Genomic DNA, 18,871 nt, shown 5'->3' on the forward strand with positions numbered 1-18,871 from the left:
ATGAGGTGGAGTCAGATTGTTTTTTTCTACTTCCGGTTGCCGGACCTCTCTAGTTAAAGACTAACTATTCTGATTATTATTTTGCAGCCAGTGAGAGATTAAACTGAGTCAGTATTAAAGGCCAAAACATTAGTTTCAGTATTTTACCCACAATTCGAGCTCTTGCTGGATGCTTCATGTAGGCCATATATATATTGTTTTCCTTGGCCAAATATCCAAATTTCAGCCAGTTAAATCACTGACTCCAAAGGGTTATCCCTACACTGAGACTGACAACTGATTATAGCACAGCATTTATAATTGGATTAGCAGTGATAATCCAGCCCTTGACCATAATCTCACCCCATCCAGTAGCCTTGTCTGTGAAGTTTCAGTCATGTCTAAGAGCTCTGCATAACATGATTTGGAAGATTAGGATCGATCAGTCATTAATCCTGATTTAATATGTGTGGTGATCCCAATCACTGGTTAACCCTAAACTTGGCATCGGTTTACTTATGCAGGACCAGTAATGAGACTGTCTAGCTTGCACTTCGTACAGTGCAAGGGATAATATTTTCTGCAAATATAAAGTGCATGTGATAGGGAGGAAAAAAACTTGCATGACAGGTTTTTTTGAATAGTGCCCTTTTAAAAAGCATTTTGTCTGTATGGGTGGAAAAACAGATATGAAAATATTTTGTATGAATGCAGGATTGAAATGGTGACAGTGAAAAACAAAAAATCTGAACTTAATGTTTAAAAAGTGGAAGAATACTGCAACTGCACAATTATACCTAATCTATTCTGCAGGAGAAACACAGTTTAATAAAAATTTAGACATTTGTGATTCTTTATTTTTCTAATGCTGGACTCTTAAAACTTAAATGGCCTTTCTTCTGAAGTCAGTTCTGTTTGTCCACAGCTTTGAGTGAGTCAGACCAATAAAACGCTGCTGCACAAACGCTCCTCCTTGAATCAGGAATTGGTCAACATTAAGTTGGGAAAGTTTGCCTTTGAGCTGGTATGGCATGATCTTAATTGGCAAGGTGTGGTTAAAGTCAACAAAGTGACGTCATGGGTGTTCAGGAAAGTAAAGGACACAAATGATTCTGCTCCCTTCCAGTTCAGATCTACTCCTTTTGCAGGATCTTGACACGACTACTATGGCATGACTGTGCCCAATTATGTGTTTATGTAAACACCTTGTTTCTTTGGAAAGATGATGACACATGTTTACTTTGTAACTCAAGCTGTATGTTTGAGTTTCAGTTGCACCGATGTTGGTGAGCACATTGGGTGACATGGCCTCACCAAAAGTGATAATGTAAGATAAGATAAACAGCAGTAAGGGAAATTCATGTTTCACTGCTTCTGTTACAATGAGGTTTTTACAGGGTCTGGCTGCTAGCCTGATGCCCAAGCCTTGCTTGTAGCACCTGGTATTCCGAAGGGGTCTCCCATCCAAGTACTAACCAGGTCCCACCCTGCTTGCTTCCTTAGGATAGACAAGATCAGGCTTGAGCAGGGTAATGTTAGTAATAAGAGAATTCATGTTTATGAATCCACCTTGTGATGTAGCAGCAGAAATGAGCTTATCCACATGAATTTAGACAAATACAGCTGACAGATTTATAAAAATAATCAATTCCAAGTTGCCATTTTCTTTTCTATTGCTACTTCATCACAAACTCAATCAGATGTTACTGTTTCACTTGTTCTTGTTTAGCCCAAAACTATCACCAGCAAAAACATATTAGAGGCATGCAGAAACAAAACAAGCCATTCTGTGAACAACGCCTGTGTAAATTAAGGAGATATATCAGATATGACCATTAACACTACATTTAGGTAATTGGTTATAATTATTACATCAGCACTCCTGCATACTAAGTCTTATCCTTTCCTCTGGGGAGGTCCAGGTGCACCGCCTGGTGGTGAACCAAAATTACAGAAAGATGTGACATATTTAGTACACTGCCTTTTCCCAAAGCCAAACTCATTGTAGTCAAAATATCATCCGCAATGACAAATCTGAAAACACAGCACAGCACTGAACACAGTCCTAAAGTATTTTAATACATGAAGTATTGCAGAATCAAACAAACAAATGGATTATAGATCTGTTAAATTATTATTGCATTCCAATTGTGTTTGTAAAGACAACTGTAAAACATGTCGACATAAAGTGCACAAAGTCAAATTGTATTTAATCCGAGGATTTTTCTGATTATCTTATTATCAAAATATTTCTCTGCACTAAAGTCCCCCAGTGGTGTGTCTGTGTATGGTAATTTCCAACCACTAGGTGGGAGCATTGTTGTAGCAAAACTGGTAATTGCTCTGGACTTTACAGCATTGAATAAGACTTCACCATAGAAGTTAAGCAATGATACAAATAATTCATCACAATATACTAAATGTTTTATATCTGGATGCATGTTGGTAATTGAGATTTAGAGTATATTGAAGTTAATAGACCTTTTTACTGTCTTAGCTGGAAAAGCACAGAAAAATATATCTGTCTATTGATCTAATCTATTGATATAGTATATAGTCCTTTACAATTGGGAAATAATTATATTATTATGAACAGACACAAGATGGAGCCACTTCAAGTTAGGGATTAAAAAAAAGATATAAATGCACAGTTATGATCTTTTGTGGGATGATCCAATACTTGTTCACAGCTTATATTTTATCTTTGCTTTTTGAACACAGGAGCTAGTGTCCGTATGTGCCAAAGGTCTAAACAAGAATAAACTCATGTTTAAGCCTGTGCAAAAGTGATATGAGTCTAGCACTAGGTCAGATGAACAGATATCGTGCTTCAAAGTTTCTGCAACCTGAGTGCAACATCCTGTGTGTGGAAGCCTGTGGTTGCTGTGGGCTCAGTGTAAAAGTGTTCAGTAAATCCAGCACTATGCATGATTACCTTACCTTGGTATAGTCAGAGACAGAGTGAGGCAAAGACTGAAATCTGAAGTGAGAGGTTAGTAATATCCTACTGGGGTATTCAGTGGAACATCTGCCATGGGTGGTGACCTTTTTGAACCTCTCACCACCGCCCAATGTCCTTCCAGCATTCAAAGCACATTTGCAAACGCTGAAGGGAGCGAGTGAATGAGCAGAGAAATTGGTAAAGGCTTTATTGGACAACCCCACACTGACACCAGCCCTTTTTGTTGCCTGTGTGCGCGCAACAGCAGCTGTCATTGAGTTGAAGCGGGCCCGCGCATTGCATATAGCGAGACTATCCTGTTTGAAGATTATGCTGCAGCTCCTGGCCATCTTGTATCAGACAGGATGAGACTCTGAAAAAAAAATACGAGTATAGGAGCGGTTTTTTTTCTGCACACGGTCGCTGCGAGGCGCAAACACAAAGGCACAAATCACGTCTGCTGCTGTGTGTGTTAAGAAAAACCTCATACGAGCTGTGGATTATTCCGAGGACATCGTACTGAAACCATGAGCTGGGGGTCAGAGCTATGGGTGAGTCTCTGTGCACTTGCACCGCTTGTTAGCGGGTTTTATTGTACCTGCGCGGACTTAACGGCCCTCAGGAAATAGAAACATGCGTGTGACGGCGCAGTGGCTCCATCTTTGCCTCTGAAACGACGATGTTTACGCACAGCTCTGTGGACGTTCAGCCCCGGTCGTGTTAGCCATCACGGGGCTAATTTGTAGCGCTAATCACTGGATCTCATGTATTTTTTTTTTTTTTTTTTTTTTGCTCCAGTTTCTGCATCTTTGTGTTTCATTTCAGGGCAACATGGTGTTGGTAGCAAGGAGGCCATCAGTGGAAATCCGCAGATGGCTCAACATCCATTTTAGTTTGCATTTGAGCGTTTTAAACCACGCTTTGCACACACCCCCTCACTATAACATAGCTGCTCTTGCGGTGCCAAGTTGTTGAGGATGTATGTTGATGTTGCAGCGACCCTTGTCTTTAGTAACCATCTCTTAAATGTCTAACAAGCTGCTAGATTGCCTTTAATATCACATGCTGGATTCTGGCTGTTAGCAGAGGAAGTAGATGGCGTTAAGTTCTTCTATTTATACGCACATAAAGGCACCGCTATTTAAACACATACAGTAGAGAAACATAACTCACTATATGGAACTTCAGTGACACTTATATAGCCCACATGTCTTGCTGTTTTAGTCCAGATACATTTATCATCATGGTGAGAAAAGATGAGACTTGGATTTATGGCAATGATAATCTAAAAATTGTATTTGTATTATCCTGGACCTGATAAACTGTTTGTATCTACAAACGGAAATGTGTGGGAGGCAAGGCTTAGATTTGATCACAGATTGTGTTTTATTTGTGTTACTAATCAAAATGTTTAGTGTTTTATCTTCTGTTTATATTTATTGTTTGATTTGTTCAGATTACCCAAAACTATCAGTGCTACAACAGACTAAGTCCATGCCCAGGGACCTTACTACAATAAATTCCTGTGCTATGATGTCACTTTTCATTCCACTTAAATTCACTTTTAAGGAGTGCTCAACTTACAACTGGGCTGCAGCCCCATCACTGGTATTTCCATATCCACAGACACATCCTCATACATTTAGGCAAATGTCTTACAAACTACAGATTGAGGGAAATTGCAGGACTGTGTCAAACTACTGTTACGACTTGATAATAAGCAGTTGTGGTGAGTTGAATTCCTTTTGTGAGGCTTTTGTGTCAGTGGCTCATGTTGTTATTTTGTTGTGTAGATGATCCCTTGGAGAAGCAGCCGTTTTGCCGTCTGTGTGCTGACACATGGCCTGGCAGAGGTGCTGACTTCTTGTTGTGGGATTCATTTCAAATTAATAATGATATGTTGTCAGTATATATTTGTTTGTTTGTCAACACAAACATGGATGAGTGTGAACTTGCAAGTTCTTACATGGAGTTGGCATAACCAGCAGGAAGGGTCTCAAGTTATTGATTTCAATTCATTTTGCACCTCTTTTACTGTAGTTAGGCAGCAAACAATGGCAGCTTTTTACACTTATTTCTCTGATAAAGCTGCAGTCTAAAGTCAATATTATGAGTTGAGTTTTTTTCTTCTTTCCCAAAAAGCAAAGAGGCCTGGGGATAGTTACATCGGGGGTCTGTTTTCCTTTCTAAGAAAAAAACAGAGGGGCTGTCACTCCCATGAATTCTCCAGTAATTTACCTGGTCCAAAGTTCACCATGAAAACCACTAGTCCTCCACATTCTTTACATTTTCCCAGTGATGTCAGTGTATTTGTACTTCACTACTGCAATGCTTGACCCAAACACAGTGCGGACCAGGTAGTCATGCAAAGCAAAGATAGCCTCAGGGTACTTTACAGCCTTTCACGTACATTAACACTGGAAACCGTTTGCAAGTTTTGAAAACAGGCACTGAGCTTTTGCAGAGAATAGTGTATTACAACCAGATGCTCACTTTTTTCCTTGTCGACTGAATTGAATCCAGACACTTGTTTCTTTAATCTTAGTCCTTGCAATAAGGCAGCAGACTGAGTTCAACAGTGCTGTGCAGGTGACTGTTGCCACTGGAGAATGCACACCATGTATTTTCTTGTTGTACAGAGTTTTATGTAGATCAAGGACAGGATATTGTGGGTTTGGCTACAAGTAGTTCTGTTACCATTTAGTCTTTCTAATTAAGTTGATTAGCTCTATGAAATGTCAAAAGATAGCAAATAAAATTCTAAAGATATGTAATTTACATTGGTATGAAAATAGATAAGCAGGAATTACTCAAATTTCAGGTCTGGAAAGAAAATGTTTGAAAAATTAACAAATTCATTGATTAACTGACTAATCATTGTTTCAAAATCGTTAATTACCCTCATATGTCAATATAAAATTTAACACAAGCCTGGATTCCTCATATGCTGTTTTTACGTTCAAGATTCAGTGTTCTGGACATCCCCTTTATTGTGATGTCCATGTTTTAGTTAGTTTGCTTAAAAATGTCATGGTGCAACGTGACAGGTGAAGGATGAGGCACCACATGTGCCACATATCATCCTGTTGTTCCTCATACTGAACAGGAAAGTGGTGATAGTTCAGGAAGTGAAGTCACTGTCAGGCAGAGTTTCACAACCTCTGTTAGACGTGGTTGCTGTGGTGAGGAAGTCCAAACATGCCTTCCTGCGCTATTCTCTAAACTGACTTTTAATTAAGGTAAATCCTGGAATTTCAACAATACAAAAGATTTGAAAGGATGAGTCAAAACTTTGCTCAGTCAAGTTCGTCTGATCAAATAGTTAAATCAGTGAATATTGTGACTGTGGAGCAGGTTACGGCTTGGAAAGAAAATTCGCACTCAGGCAAACTAAGAGAGTAAATAAACAGAAATGAGTGTGGTGGACCTCTGTTGTTTGGGCTTTGTGAGTCACCATGAACAAGTTGCCACAGTCAGTTGATTGAGGTCCAAAATACTAAATGCCTTTTGTGCATCATCATAACACTGATTATAGTCTTCACTGTGTTCTTAAAGACAGACTCATTTAATGTTTGCCACCATGAAAATTATGACCATCTCTGTCCTTGAGCTTGTAACATTTCTAAGAAGTGTCACACAAACAATGTTTGAGAAAAGTCCTGCTCTAACTTGCGTTATTAAAACGACTGACCTGCTAATCCTCCGACAGAAGTGTCTGCAGAATACTAAAATGTAATTGAAGTTATCAAAGTTTTGGTCAGATTGCCCTTCCAAAAGTGACATCATGTTCAAATGCAGCCAAGGAAGAAAGAAGTTGAATATAGTGAAGCATATGGCCATTTCTCAATGGAAGAGGGCTCAGAAAAAAACTACATTTGAAATTATAATAAATAATATAGGTATTGTGTTTCAAACAAAAATTCAAAATCACATTGCATTTGGTAGATGTGTTAAAAAAAAGTCTAAAGACCTGGAGACAGCAGCTTCTCAGAAGTTGATATTGTAGCGCCAATAACCAGGCCTGTGGAGAAAGATCAATCAGATGACTGGTTATACCAAACATTCTCAGATTAAATATTAGCAGCACATAGTTTAAAAATGAAATAAGTTAAATGTTATCCTCTGGCTTTACTAACAAAGTCACCATGACACTATGATACCACCTTAAATGTTTCACTTCTCCTATTTGGCTAATTTGGCTACTGAATGTACTGATGTTCTCACAGTAGTATGTAGTAGAATAGGATGCAAAGGTGTCTTTTCCTTTTACACAACTTACTGATGAGGAATCATGGACAAGGTTGAAACTCTTCTCAAAGAGCAGCAGCTAAAGGTGAGTTCAACTGCACAAGGGTCATCTGCATAGAGGTTACAATGGCTGGTCAGCGACTTAACCAGACTTTGCTAATTACGCTCACTCAGTGTCAGTGAAGGTGTGAACTCAGAACTCATCTTAGGGGAAGTTTTAGAGACACATACTTGAGCTTGTGTGGTCTTTTTAATAGTAAGCACATGCCTATCAGTTGGCCACTGGCCCGATTCTAATTGAGAAGGGAAAGTAGTATTGTCTGCAGAGGCCCTTTAAAAGTCACTTGTTTTCTTTCCTGCAATTAAGTGCTGCTTCAGACTTTGCCAGAGGAGCACAGACAAAAAAGTACAATCAAAACCTCATGGCCTTGTTTGTGTGGATTTCAGTCATGCATTCACCACAGTGAGATATCGGCCCTGATCTCCTGTAGTGCTCTTTGGAGCTTGAAACAACCTGGTGTTAGACTGAGACTTCCTCAGTGTTTTCTGCTGTAGTATCTCATCTTGACTCAGACTCCTCCAGGGTCCAGCCTTATCCCATGCTGCTCACTTCCAGGACAAGTTGGTTTCCTTTTGTCAGTGTATTGGAGTGAAAGGGGGTGACACAGACTGAAATCTACGAAAGACATCCCTGCCCCCCGCCCCAACATTACCGTAAATCTTATACTCATCGTCACCCACCTGCTGATTCAGTGATACCACCCCAAACCCATTTTCTCCTTCCCTCCTTCTTTGAACCCTTGTGATGGTAAAATAGTGATGAATGGACCCACCTCTGATCTCAAGGTCCCAGGACTCCACCCCAGTGAGTAAGAAGCAGCAAGAAAAGAGTAGGGGTAGGTGAGATAGTTTGTTAACACCGGAAATGATACAGAGACATTTATTCAAGAGGCACGATCATTCATTTAAATTGTTTTTTTTTTTTTTAAAGTAAAACACTTGTCAGTTACAGCTTCTTAAATGTGAGCATTTGCTTATTTTTTAATGTTAGAGCACTGTAATAATTTGAATCTTTTTTGGTCTAGGCTGTTGGTGGGACAAAATGGGGAATCTGGAGGAATCTCATTGCTTGTTTTAGACATTTGTCACTGTTTTTTGAGGTTTTAAACACCATAGGATTAATTAAGACTTTCTGTCCTGGGCGTTTTCTGGCCACAAGTGTTGGCCTTCTGCTTCCTCAAAACTGAAAAGGAGAGGTCTGAGCTTATTTGTCATTTTGCCTATAAAATGTGACTCAGTCCTTCCAACCACAAACAGTTGAAGCCTCTAATTTTTAGTCATTGCTACTTTTGTTATTTGTAAATTCAGCCTCTAATCATTGCTGCGACAGTGGGAATGATACTACTGTTGGGTCTCTGTCCCGAGAGCTCTGACATATTGTCACCTTCCTTCCAGGCTTCCATGTTCTGCTAATTACTGCTGTGCTGTACAACATACTATACATGTCATTAGTTCTTCAGGCTGTGACAGCATTGAGTTTCTATCAACAGAGTAATGGCGTAACACTAGCACAGATATTACTGCACTGCTGGCCCTTCAGTGGCTGTTCAAGGTGGAGGATGGTGAACCAAGGACTACAGTCTCTTTTTTCTGCAGCCTCTGCAATGATAATAATTACATTTTCAAGCATAAGTGCAACCTAAAACAGAAGCACTTGGCTACTGTAAATATGTCTCTTGATGAAAACAAGTAACACTACCCTTCCTGATTTGAAACAGAGTAATCTCAGCCTGAATGTAAAATAATGTTTGTTTTCTTTTTTAATTCAGATGTGTCCTCTGGAGTTTTTATGCAGTGTGTGTTTCTAATCCCCAAAGAGCAATTGGACGTGAATGCACTCCACTTCACATTTATGTGCTGAAGAGTCAAAATATACGAGTGCAGATTTTTATCGCCTCTGTTTTCTCAGTTGTCCTATTTAGTGATCACTGGATGTTTTTGAGCCCATGTAAGTGGTTTATTTTGCTTTTCAGAAGGGTTATGCCTTTGGTCAAAAGACACGGTTAATATCATGTGAACCTCTTTAGTTGTTACTTTACAGCTACTTAATGTGAAATGATTCAAAGATGATGGAAACAGTAGTTACAACACATTTGCCTCCCGCTCCTTGAAAAAATTCTGCCAGTCCAGCCCCCTCATGTCCTTACTTTTTCTCACCTGCTCTGTTTTTCTCTTACTGGCTGTTCACTCTTCAGACCAAGAGGGCGGAAGTCCTTTATTTTATTAGTAAATTGGTTTGATAGTAAATGGCATTTGAAATCATATCCATCACTTCCACTAGCAAGGTCTAGCTTCGTTCAATATCAAAGTCTTTCTCACAAACCTAATAAGTTTGGCGCTCTCTGGATTTGTGCTCCCTTTCAATATACATACACAATACATACACTATATATATACACATATAGTGTATTAAACACTTAAACACTGAGAGATGTGAGTTTCTCCAGGATGAGTAATGTAATACGTCTAAAAAGTACCATCTTTACTCACATCCTGAGATGAGGCACATCAGGGTGGATTCAAAGTGTGGCCACATTATTCAGAGATATTACCTGAAAAACTGTTTGTGGTACACGTATAAATGGACCACCCAGAGATTTGAGCTCATTTTAATGATACAGTAAAGCTATATATGTATTTCAAGTGCTCTGAGGTTTTTGACCCCCTAAAAGGAATGTAAATATTCTAGTATCAGCGTAAATCCTGTTGTTGTTGGCAAGAAAGAATAAAGCTATAGTCTCAAAGTCCTTGCAGGCTGTTAGCAGGTTTAAGTGTTAGCCCTTCATCCATGTGAATAAAAGTAGCTGAGGAATTCAAATAATGAACTCAAATGTGTGTGGCGTAAGAAGAGGAGATGTAGTGGGAGCTCTGGTGTGATATCATTTCAGTACCTGTCTGCTCTATTTAAGCTATGAGCTGAATTAAATATGGAAATACTGCAGTAGCAACACAAGCAAAGAATACCCCACTCTGTCTTATGTGGAGAGCAAACCAGTGATCTGAGACTTGGGACAGTTTGAGGCTACAGTATGTGCAGGGGGAGTCCTGCTACAGTATGACATGATCCTCAGTGGAGTGATCCGACTCTTGTCATCTGAAGCTAAGTTATTAGGCCGTAGCTATAGTGGGGAAGAGAAGCCTTACATGACACTGACATTAGACAGATCTATTTATGAACTGAAACTGTAAGCAAGACACACCGCTTGGAATAAGTATAAATCACATGCAACACAAATGTTTAATCTAGTCTCTCATTTAACTCCGTCATGTCTGCCAGCAGACTTAATTATAAGCTAGTGCTGTTTGTTTGTGTGTTATTTATTTTCAAATTGCATGAGACCCATGGCATCAATGATTAAATTGAAGACTGACACCTATGCCAAGGAAATGCAGTAATTATAAAGTTACTATTTTGACCAAGTGCAAAGAAATGTTATTAGATTTGCACTTTTACTTTTTACCACTGTTCATACCATGTCATACTATGTGTTAATGTTTACCTACTGGACATAGTATATCCTGACCCTGCTATTAACTGAAACCAATATTGGCTTAATATACAGTATAGAGTGTCACTGCAGTTCAAAGTTGAAGTCCTTAATTCCAGAGAATGTGTTATATAAGAATTAAAGAGCTTTATCGTCCAAAAGAACAAAAACAGCTCAACAAGAACAATGGATAATGTGTGTTTTCTGGCATAGCAAGATTAATCCACAGAACAGCCTATTGGCTGCTAAAGAGAGTAACATGGGAGGTGTAGTAAGCAGATTAATAGGGTCTTTTAATCAATACTGCGACGGTTACAACATTTCTGTTGTTACTATATCAATATACTCTATGTTCTGAGCTTACCAGGATATAGGATGTGTTTGGATCCCGTCTTTGCATTGCTATATACAGGCTCTTGAAATTGTTAACAGGAACCAGACTAGCTTTTTATTATGGATTAACTTTATTCAGGGTTCGTTTTACTTGCTGTGATCATGTTACGCAGAAGAAGTGAGTTTTTCATTTTCCTGGACAGCGTTCTTTCTGTGAAATCAGAAAAGGAAGAGCAAAGCAAAGACCATCAGCTGAGCCCTTATGAGGAGTATCAGCAGATGCTGCTGCAGATGAAGATGACCAGTGCTGTAAGTGAAGAGAGAATTAGAGGACATCTTCTAATCTTTCAGTTCAAATACTGTATTATTAGTAAAGCATTGTGTACCAGTCAGTGAAAAACTGTGGCATGTGCCGTTTAACAATATGACAAGAGTTTTGTAAAATCGACTTATTTTACAAGGCCAGAGCCTAAAACACTGCAGCAAATGAATAAGTTGAACACTTTTCCAGTTACTATGACTCACAGTCGAGAGACAGCAATTTCCTGTTGCTTAACCACTGCAAGAAGTGCTGGTACATCTTGTAAGTGAAATGACGACTCATACGTGATACTGCTCAGGACTCTTTAAGTGACATGGACAGACGTAGAGTGATTAAATAGCAACTAGAGCCATGTACAGGCAAGTAGGGAGAAGACATATTTTAAGAGCACCAATGCATAATAGATGTGAGGAAACACCAACACACATTCTTAAATTTCACACCTGCAGAGGTGTTGTTTTTATAAATAGCAACACACTAACATGCAAACAAGAGCTCTTACACTTGAACAGGCCCTGAACAGCTGAGTTTGGCTGCCTTGAGGTTTGGCCATGTGAGTAATTGCTTGTGGATAAGTGTTTATTTTATTATTTCAATTAATATTTTAATTTCACTTAAAATAACACAGCCAATGGCTCATCCATCATAGTGGTAGTGAAAGACCCTTTGTAAAGGTGAGTTCAGTTATTAGTGTTTGATTTGTATGAAAAATAATCTACTGAAACCAAACTTAAAATCTCATACAGCTAGATATATTCACATGTTACATAGAGTTATTGTGACACAGTTGTAAATTGAATGAGCCATGAAGAAAAAATTAGTTTGCATTTAAGTGTTAAATTCTCATTTAGGGTTGGTTTGGCAGGGGACCTATAAGTCCTTCCCAGCCTTCAATAACCCAAGGTGAAATAGCTGATGGCAGCTTTTCAGTGGTTCTTCACATCATCATCTTGTCTTGTGTGTGCACGTGACTTTTTGTGTGTGGGAGGCTTCTATCCCTTTCCCTGCGATTCCTCTTTGACTCAGGGGTTACACTGGGCTATGGCAGCATTGTTCCGCCTGCTTTCTTGAACAAAGCTCAGTGTGTGTCCGAAAGAGGGTTTGGCATCTACCCCTAAATATTTGTTCTTGCTGCTGGACGCCTACTCCTTGCAAGACAGTGAAGCACTGCATTGAACAACTCATTGATGGTGGATTTCAGTGGTTCAGCTGTAATGAACAGAAAGGTTTTCTGAGTCATGCCTCTGTGTGTCCTTTCTGCTATCGTCAGTAAGAAACTCTGAGCAAGACTCTGGATAATCACAAAAAGAACATCTGAATATTGGATTCATCCCATCACTTTAATTTATTAGATGATAATTTTGTTCAGACAATCAAGCTGTTTATTACTGAATTGAGAGGACCCTCGCAGCCTAATGAACCGTTCTGACTAAATGCAGCTTCTTCTTCTTCCTCTGATTTCTTCTTCATTCTCACTGCAGTTTGGTGTTTGTTAGCTAACAAGATGAACTAACTCAGTCCCTCTTTTTCAAATATAAAGATTAGGCGAAATCTTTAGGCGAAACCACCTTCGCTCATACTAATAAGAAAATATCTGACTAAATCAATAAGCAATCAGTACTTTTGGTCATTGTTTATGACACATCACTCAGACAATTAATAAAGTGCATTCGCTCTAGTGTTGGGTTTCATTCCACTGTAACCAGCCTGTAGAAGAGAAGTCCAGACCAGCAGAGAAGACTTAGTGCTTTTACTCAGCACTCTACTCTGGTTTAGGTTAGATTTGGAACAACCCCATAGCCCCCAACTTAAACTACTGCCCCTGCTCCATGGTCAACACATTAAACCCTTACATGAAAGACAAAAGCATCTATAGGGCTCTTGTCTCATTGTCCTCTCTCCCGCAGAACATCTGTCCCTTCAGTCTTTGCTTTGGAAGTAACATCAGCTTTGTTTGTCTCAATAGGTTTCCTATCAGGGGCTGGACCTCATATAGTCACCACTGACAGTGAACACTGAGCTGAAAGCTTGAAGCTTGAATTTAGAAAGTAAGAATTTTGTGGTGAAAGCTTTTAAGTCACATTTTATAAGGTTAAAGATTAAAGATTTTTCTTCAGTATTTACACAGATTCAATTATACAAATCAGACACATAATATACCCAGTGTTCTGATTTGATTACTCTCATATCTGCCTTTCGATCTTTTTACATCTTGTTTTCCCATAGTTGACCATTGAAACAGCTCCATTTTCTCTTTTCCGCTGTGTTTTTAATAACCTATTGATTTTTGCTGTGATCACCAGAGCAGCAAAGTGACCTCTGCAGAGGTGGTAAGGCTGAAATAAAACAGCAGTGTTTGTTCCGAGGTTATCCCCAAGCTTTTTGTGAGGTCATTCCACTCACTGTGTTGATTCTCTGTGCCAAGCACCCTAACACAGGGTCTTTATCAGGTTCTGGATCCATGATCTCATCATGTGGCATTTACCAAAAAGAGAGATGACCATCTTAAATGCTTTTTATTTAGTGTAGTCTGCATTACTTCATCATGAATTAACATGTCCTGGGGTTTTACAGATGCGATGTGAATCCCATCTGTCTCTTGAAAATTCATGGTCAGGACACAGAATGGTTCTTCCATATACTCCACTTATTGCATCCTATTCCTTAAAAATAAATAAATGCCTGTCACCATTAGTAAAGAACAGGAGTGCTCTCTACTGCCCTCTGTGGCAGAAAAGGCCAGAAGATTAGAATTTGCCTGCTCAAAGAATCACTGACAATGAAGAATACACAGCTTCTTCAAGTTATCCTGGCTATTGTGTGCGGATGTGGAATTTCCCAACTCTTAAATAGGAGCTATACTTAGCAACAGCAACAGCAACATTAAAGCTATAATCCTTCAATTCTGCTGAACCTGCTTTATACACCTGATTCTTCTTCTTCTGTAACACTCTTGCAAAAATTATTTAAATGGAAAAATAAACCATTGCCTTGATAATTGTCTTTTAAAGATTTGTTGTTAATGAATGTTAATGATCAGTGCTAACTCTGACTAACAAAAGCATTTCCTGTAGCTACAATAAAAGCAAATGCTAAGGTTTATAACAAAGTTAATATAAATAGAGTTTTATATGATGTCCGGATGTGAGTCTCACTGCAGCGTTTTCAAAAGTAGTGCATCATGTCTCATTGGGGACACGTTTTGACAACTGAACTGATAAGAAGCATCATCTCTGCTGGATGATCACTGGACTATTAACTGAATCTGCTACAGTACAGATGATATTAGTATGTGACCATGTCTGCCTACACCAGGCAGGTGGAGGATGGTGAAATAAGGACTATAGCTCTATGCTTGCCCTTGTGTGGTTGCAGGTCAGTGGGTGCTCAGATCTGATCTGGAGTGGTAACTAAATGCTGTGCATTAGCTCAGATTAACTGGCAGTCCAATATATTAAACTGCGCCATAATCCCAATGACCAGTTGGAAAGGGTTGGATGTCAAGAGGCCGACCATTAAATAGGAATGAGTTTTTTTCTTGCGGCACATGGGCATATATTTAGTAACTGCCGTCTCCTTTATTCTCTGTTTGAACCTGTTTCCCATTTCCTGGATAATAAAAAAATATTTATCTATGCAGCTCTATTTATTTTCTTTCATGTACCACCACAATAGTACATGCAGCACAATGAGTGGGCCTGTATCCTAAAATAACAGAGTGGGACTGGTTCCATCTCCTGATGGGTCCACCCATTTTTTCCCTCCTGCAGGAACAAGGTCAGGTATCAGATGCAGCAGATGTCAGAATGGAACTAGGGCTGAGAAGGAGGGATACTAAAAATCCTAAACAGTTTTGATTATGAGTTTATTAGCTCTTCAGCCAACTGTACCTGACACTGTATAATTTCTATGTCCTGCAGATATGCTTACTTAAGTATGTGGAAAGTGGATTTAATTTAGCACAAACACATTTTTTTTCTGTTGAGGAAAAAAAAGGGAATGATCATATCTGCCCTTGGCAGCTGTTTTACTGTTTCCACTACAGAAAAAGTGAAATAAATGTAATGAATAGAAAAGGATTTTGTCTTAACGGTTAATAGTTAGGTTGATGAAATAACAGGAAGTGGAAAAGCTTTACTTTTTTACTTTACTACTGGATTTGTTTTCTCTGGGCATATAAAGAATAAGTATGGAGCATGGAGGTTAAAGGAGTTTCACATAAACTGCTGTTTTCTTTGATATTTCCCTGCTCTGATAAGCTCTCATAATTTATTAAACTCAGCTTTCTCTTGTGGCAGGGGAATTGCTTTGTTGATGAATTTTCCATCTTAGTTGAGCACCTTCTTCCTCCATCCCGTCGGATATTAGCAAAGATTCATGCGCTCTGAATGACTCATCATATTGTTTTAGATTTTTTATTAGATTTTAAAATATGGTGAAGTGAATAGGGTGCCGGGGTTTTTGAGGCCCCAGAATCATAAGGTAGTCCCCTCTAATTTAATGCCCTCCCATGTAATCCTGCCTCTGCTGCAATTTCTACTGCTTTCATGCCCCCTCCCTCTGTTTTTTTTGCTCTTTCTCTCTCTCTCTCCCCTGCTATCTTCCTCTCCCATCCCACTTATCCCACCTTACGCCTGATGGAGCATTAAGCCTGAATGCTGTGGGCAGCCGTGGCCTCAGATTGGGAGAGTGTGTGTGAGGGAGCCAGTTCTCACTCGGTTCCTCCTCTGTTCCCTGGGATTCTTTCTCCTTTCATACAATCAGAAATCACTTGCTAACGCTTTTTCTTTTTTATTGCGTGGGAGTGGGGTCAACCCAACCCAAGCACGCTCTACCTTTTGCTGCTTTGGAAATGGTCTTGTGGATGCATACTCTAACCTGACCTCAGCCTTTTGTTGTGCTACTTTCGAGAGCTGGATGGACATTCTCTGGATTTGGATATTTTAAAAGGGAACACTTTCCACGCCAAGGCACACTGGATATGATGCAAAAAAGGGTAATCTGAGTTATGTGTACAGAGGAGTGTGTATTAGAAAGAGGAGGGTTTAATGTGCATGATGTGGCTGCAGTGACGTGTGCTGCTTGGTGTCTGTTTTGTGCCCTGAATGAAGCAAATGCTGTTTGATTAATTTATTTGGCACATAGGTCCTTGGGTAACCAGGCATTTGTGCGTTAGAGGTGAAAGGCAGCTAGGTGTAGAAAACAGAAAAACAACAGAGAGGAGGCAGAGAAACAGGAATAAACAAAGTAAAAGAGTCACAAGGCGCTCACTGTGTCAGTAAAATGTTTAATTGTTTGGTTTCATCTTGTCATTCTTCCCTTGAGTGGGTTCTTGATGAGTGATTATTCACTGAAGCTGACTATCAGTGCAGGCTGGAAACCAACCCCCTTTGCTCAAAACACTATTGTTTTCCTTGAGTACTTCAATTTGAAGTCTTTTCATTTGTTTTAAAGGTGTTCAAGAGATTTTATGCAATACCATATGACACAATGTGAAATATACTATAGCTTGTAATATAGTATATGATTTGCTAACCAAAAAGTCATAAAAAGTTATACTTAACCCTGTGCAAGACTGTAGATTCCAGTATAACTTTTTCAATAGGCAAATGCAAAGGTAAATTTATTTGTATAGCACCATTCATACACCACGCAATTCAAAGTGCAATACCACAACCACTTCCTGTGTCTTTGATATGAAAATGTTTTAGTGCAGAGATGCTTAATGCAGGCATAGAAAACATTTTATGGTTTGCTTAGAGAACCTGATGAACCTTTTCATGCTGACACTTTACAAGCTTAGTGTGGAGCTCATACTGTAGCTGGACTCAGGAATACTCCAGGCATGGTTGAGGAGAGGATGGGGGACTGTTGGAGCCACACCAAGGTTGATTTGTTTTGTTCATCTTTAAAATGATAGTATATTAACACTGTTCTAAGAAGAGTAACCATGTGATTGTCAGCAGCTGTGGTATGTGTGTTTGTTAAGTGATATCCCAGATGAAATTGTCTTTTTATTTTTTGAACTAATGAATTTCAAGACGTGACCTCAGCCAACTACAGGCTCATTTTTTCCTTACAAGTCACAAAGAAGTCATGAATACTGAGTTCAGTCTGAACAGCTGTGTTTGGTTATCAGCAGTGTGCCTGTTTCTACTATGAACTACGCATACACTCGGTGATGGACCTCACCTTAAGAGAAAACTTAAGATGACTGTATTACAAGTGACTAGTGTCAGTCGCAGGCCAAGGATGCCACCTTTGAAGGTGTTTAATATATGAATTGCAGCTAAGAGTGAGTTAGACAACACTGACTGATCCAGGTATTTATACAGAAAATGAGACACAATGATCAGGAGAAGTTGAATTTATGATCTGGAAGAATCTGTGTAAGATGATACCAGTGATGTAACTTTCAGTGAGTCTGATTTTTGGCCGTTGAAATCAGTACTGTGATTCAGTAGCTTTAATCTTTTACTATCCTTGACTTTCTTCTTTCTTCTGTGGTGTATTCAATGGTAGATTTCTATCTCCCGTGTACTTGGGTGATTTAATCATTATGTCTTTTTCTTTTCTGCAGGATCAGTTTGACAACTTGGAGAAGCATACACAATGGGGGATCGAATTTGTGGAGAAGTATGCAAAATTTGTCAAGGAGAGATCAGAGATTGAAACTAACTATGCAAAACAAATTAGGTGAGTACTCGAGCTGATTTATAATTCATAATTATTAGAAATAGGGGATATTTCCAAGGTGAACATTTTCCATCCAAATGGCTTAGATGAAGAAACCCTCCTCTGCAGCAGGATTTGACCTACTGGTGTGTCCTTGAAACAAGAGACTGAATCCTTACCAGCTCATTATGTAGCTGACCCTGACCCCTGACTTCCCTCTCAAGGGAGAAACTGAAACGAGAATTCCCATATGAGAAGTAGTACATTAGCTCATATTTTTGTAGCGGCACTGTTTCTTAGCAGGAAAGCAGAATAGCTTTACGCTCATATAGAGCTAGACAGGATGTCTGTTTCCCTTCCATCCTTTTCTCTTTCTTTTTCGTCTGTGAAAAGTTCCTGTCTGCCCTCTCTCACTCTCTCCTGCATGCACGCTGTTTGTTGCTGGTTTCTGCTTCAGGCATGAGGTTGTGGGGGATGGGGTGGAGCTTGTGTTTCCATAGAGACTAGGAGGTATCAGCATTAGCAACCCCAGGTCTGACCCAGATTGTTTCCCTTCCAACCAAGTGTTGGCCCCACCCCCTTTTCTCTCCACTCGTACTATGTTTTGATGCAGTCACTGATTTTAAAAGGAGCATGAACTGTCCTGCATTGAGAGGATCTGTCTCCTGCAGGTCAGCAGCATCCCAACACAGTGGGAGATATCCCCCAAATCCACAATCCTCATCTTTAGAGAGGCCCGGCAATATGGCTAATGCTCTAAGTATTGACCCAAAGCCCACATTGCACAGGGAATAGCCAATACGAATTGAGTATTCACATAGCAAC

General features: G+C 39.4%; 1 protein-coding gene across 19 annotated transcripts in view; it reads left to right on the forward strand.

Moving 5' to 3' along the window:
* The first annotated feature begins 2,882 nt into the window (after positions 1 to 2,882).
* fnbp1b (formin binding protein 1b) overlaps positions 2,883 to 18,871 on the forward strand; it is a 47,795-nt gene continuing 31,806 nt past the window's right edge. For 12 of the 19 annotated variants that reach the window (XM_026296936.1, XM_026296932.1, XM_026296934.1 and 9 more), the window contains exons 1-2: positions 7,141 to 7,253; positions 17,952 to 18,067. In XM_026296936.1, the coding sequence (XP_026152721.1) occupies positions 7,212 to 7,253; positions 17,952 to 18,067 (158 nt within the window). In that variant the 5' untranslated portion in view covers positions 7,141 to 7,211. Of the gene's footprint in view, positions 3,472 to 7,140; positions 7,254 to 17,120; positions 17,259 to 17,930; positions 18,068 to 18,871 lie in introns of those variants that run through there. The other 7 variants (XM_026296943.1, XM_026296944.1, XM_026296949.1 and 4 more) reach the window with 3 other exon arrangements.

The sequence above is a fragment of the Mastacembelus armatus genome, chromosome 12, assembly GCF_900324485.2.
Source record: "Mastacembelus armatus chromosome 12, fMasArm1.2, whole genome shotgun sequence".
Classification (NCBI taxonomy): domain Eukaryota; kingdom Metazoa; phylum Chordata; class Actinopteri; order Synbranchiformes; family Mastacembelidae; genus Mastacembelus; species Mastacembelus armatus.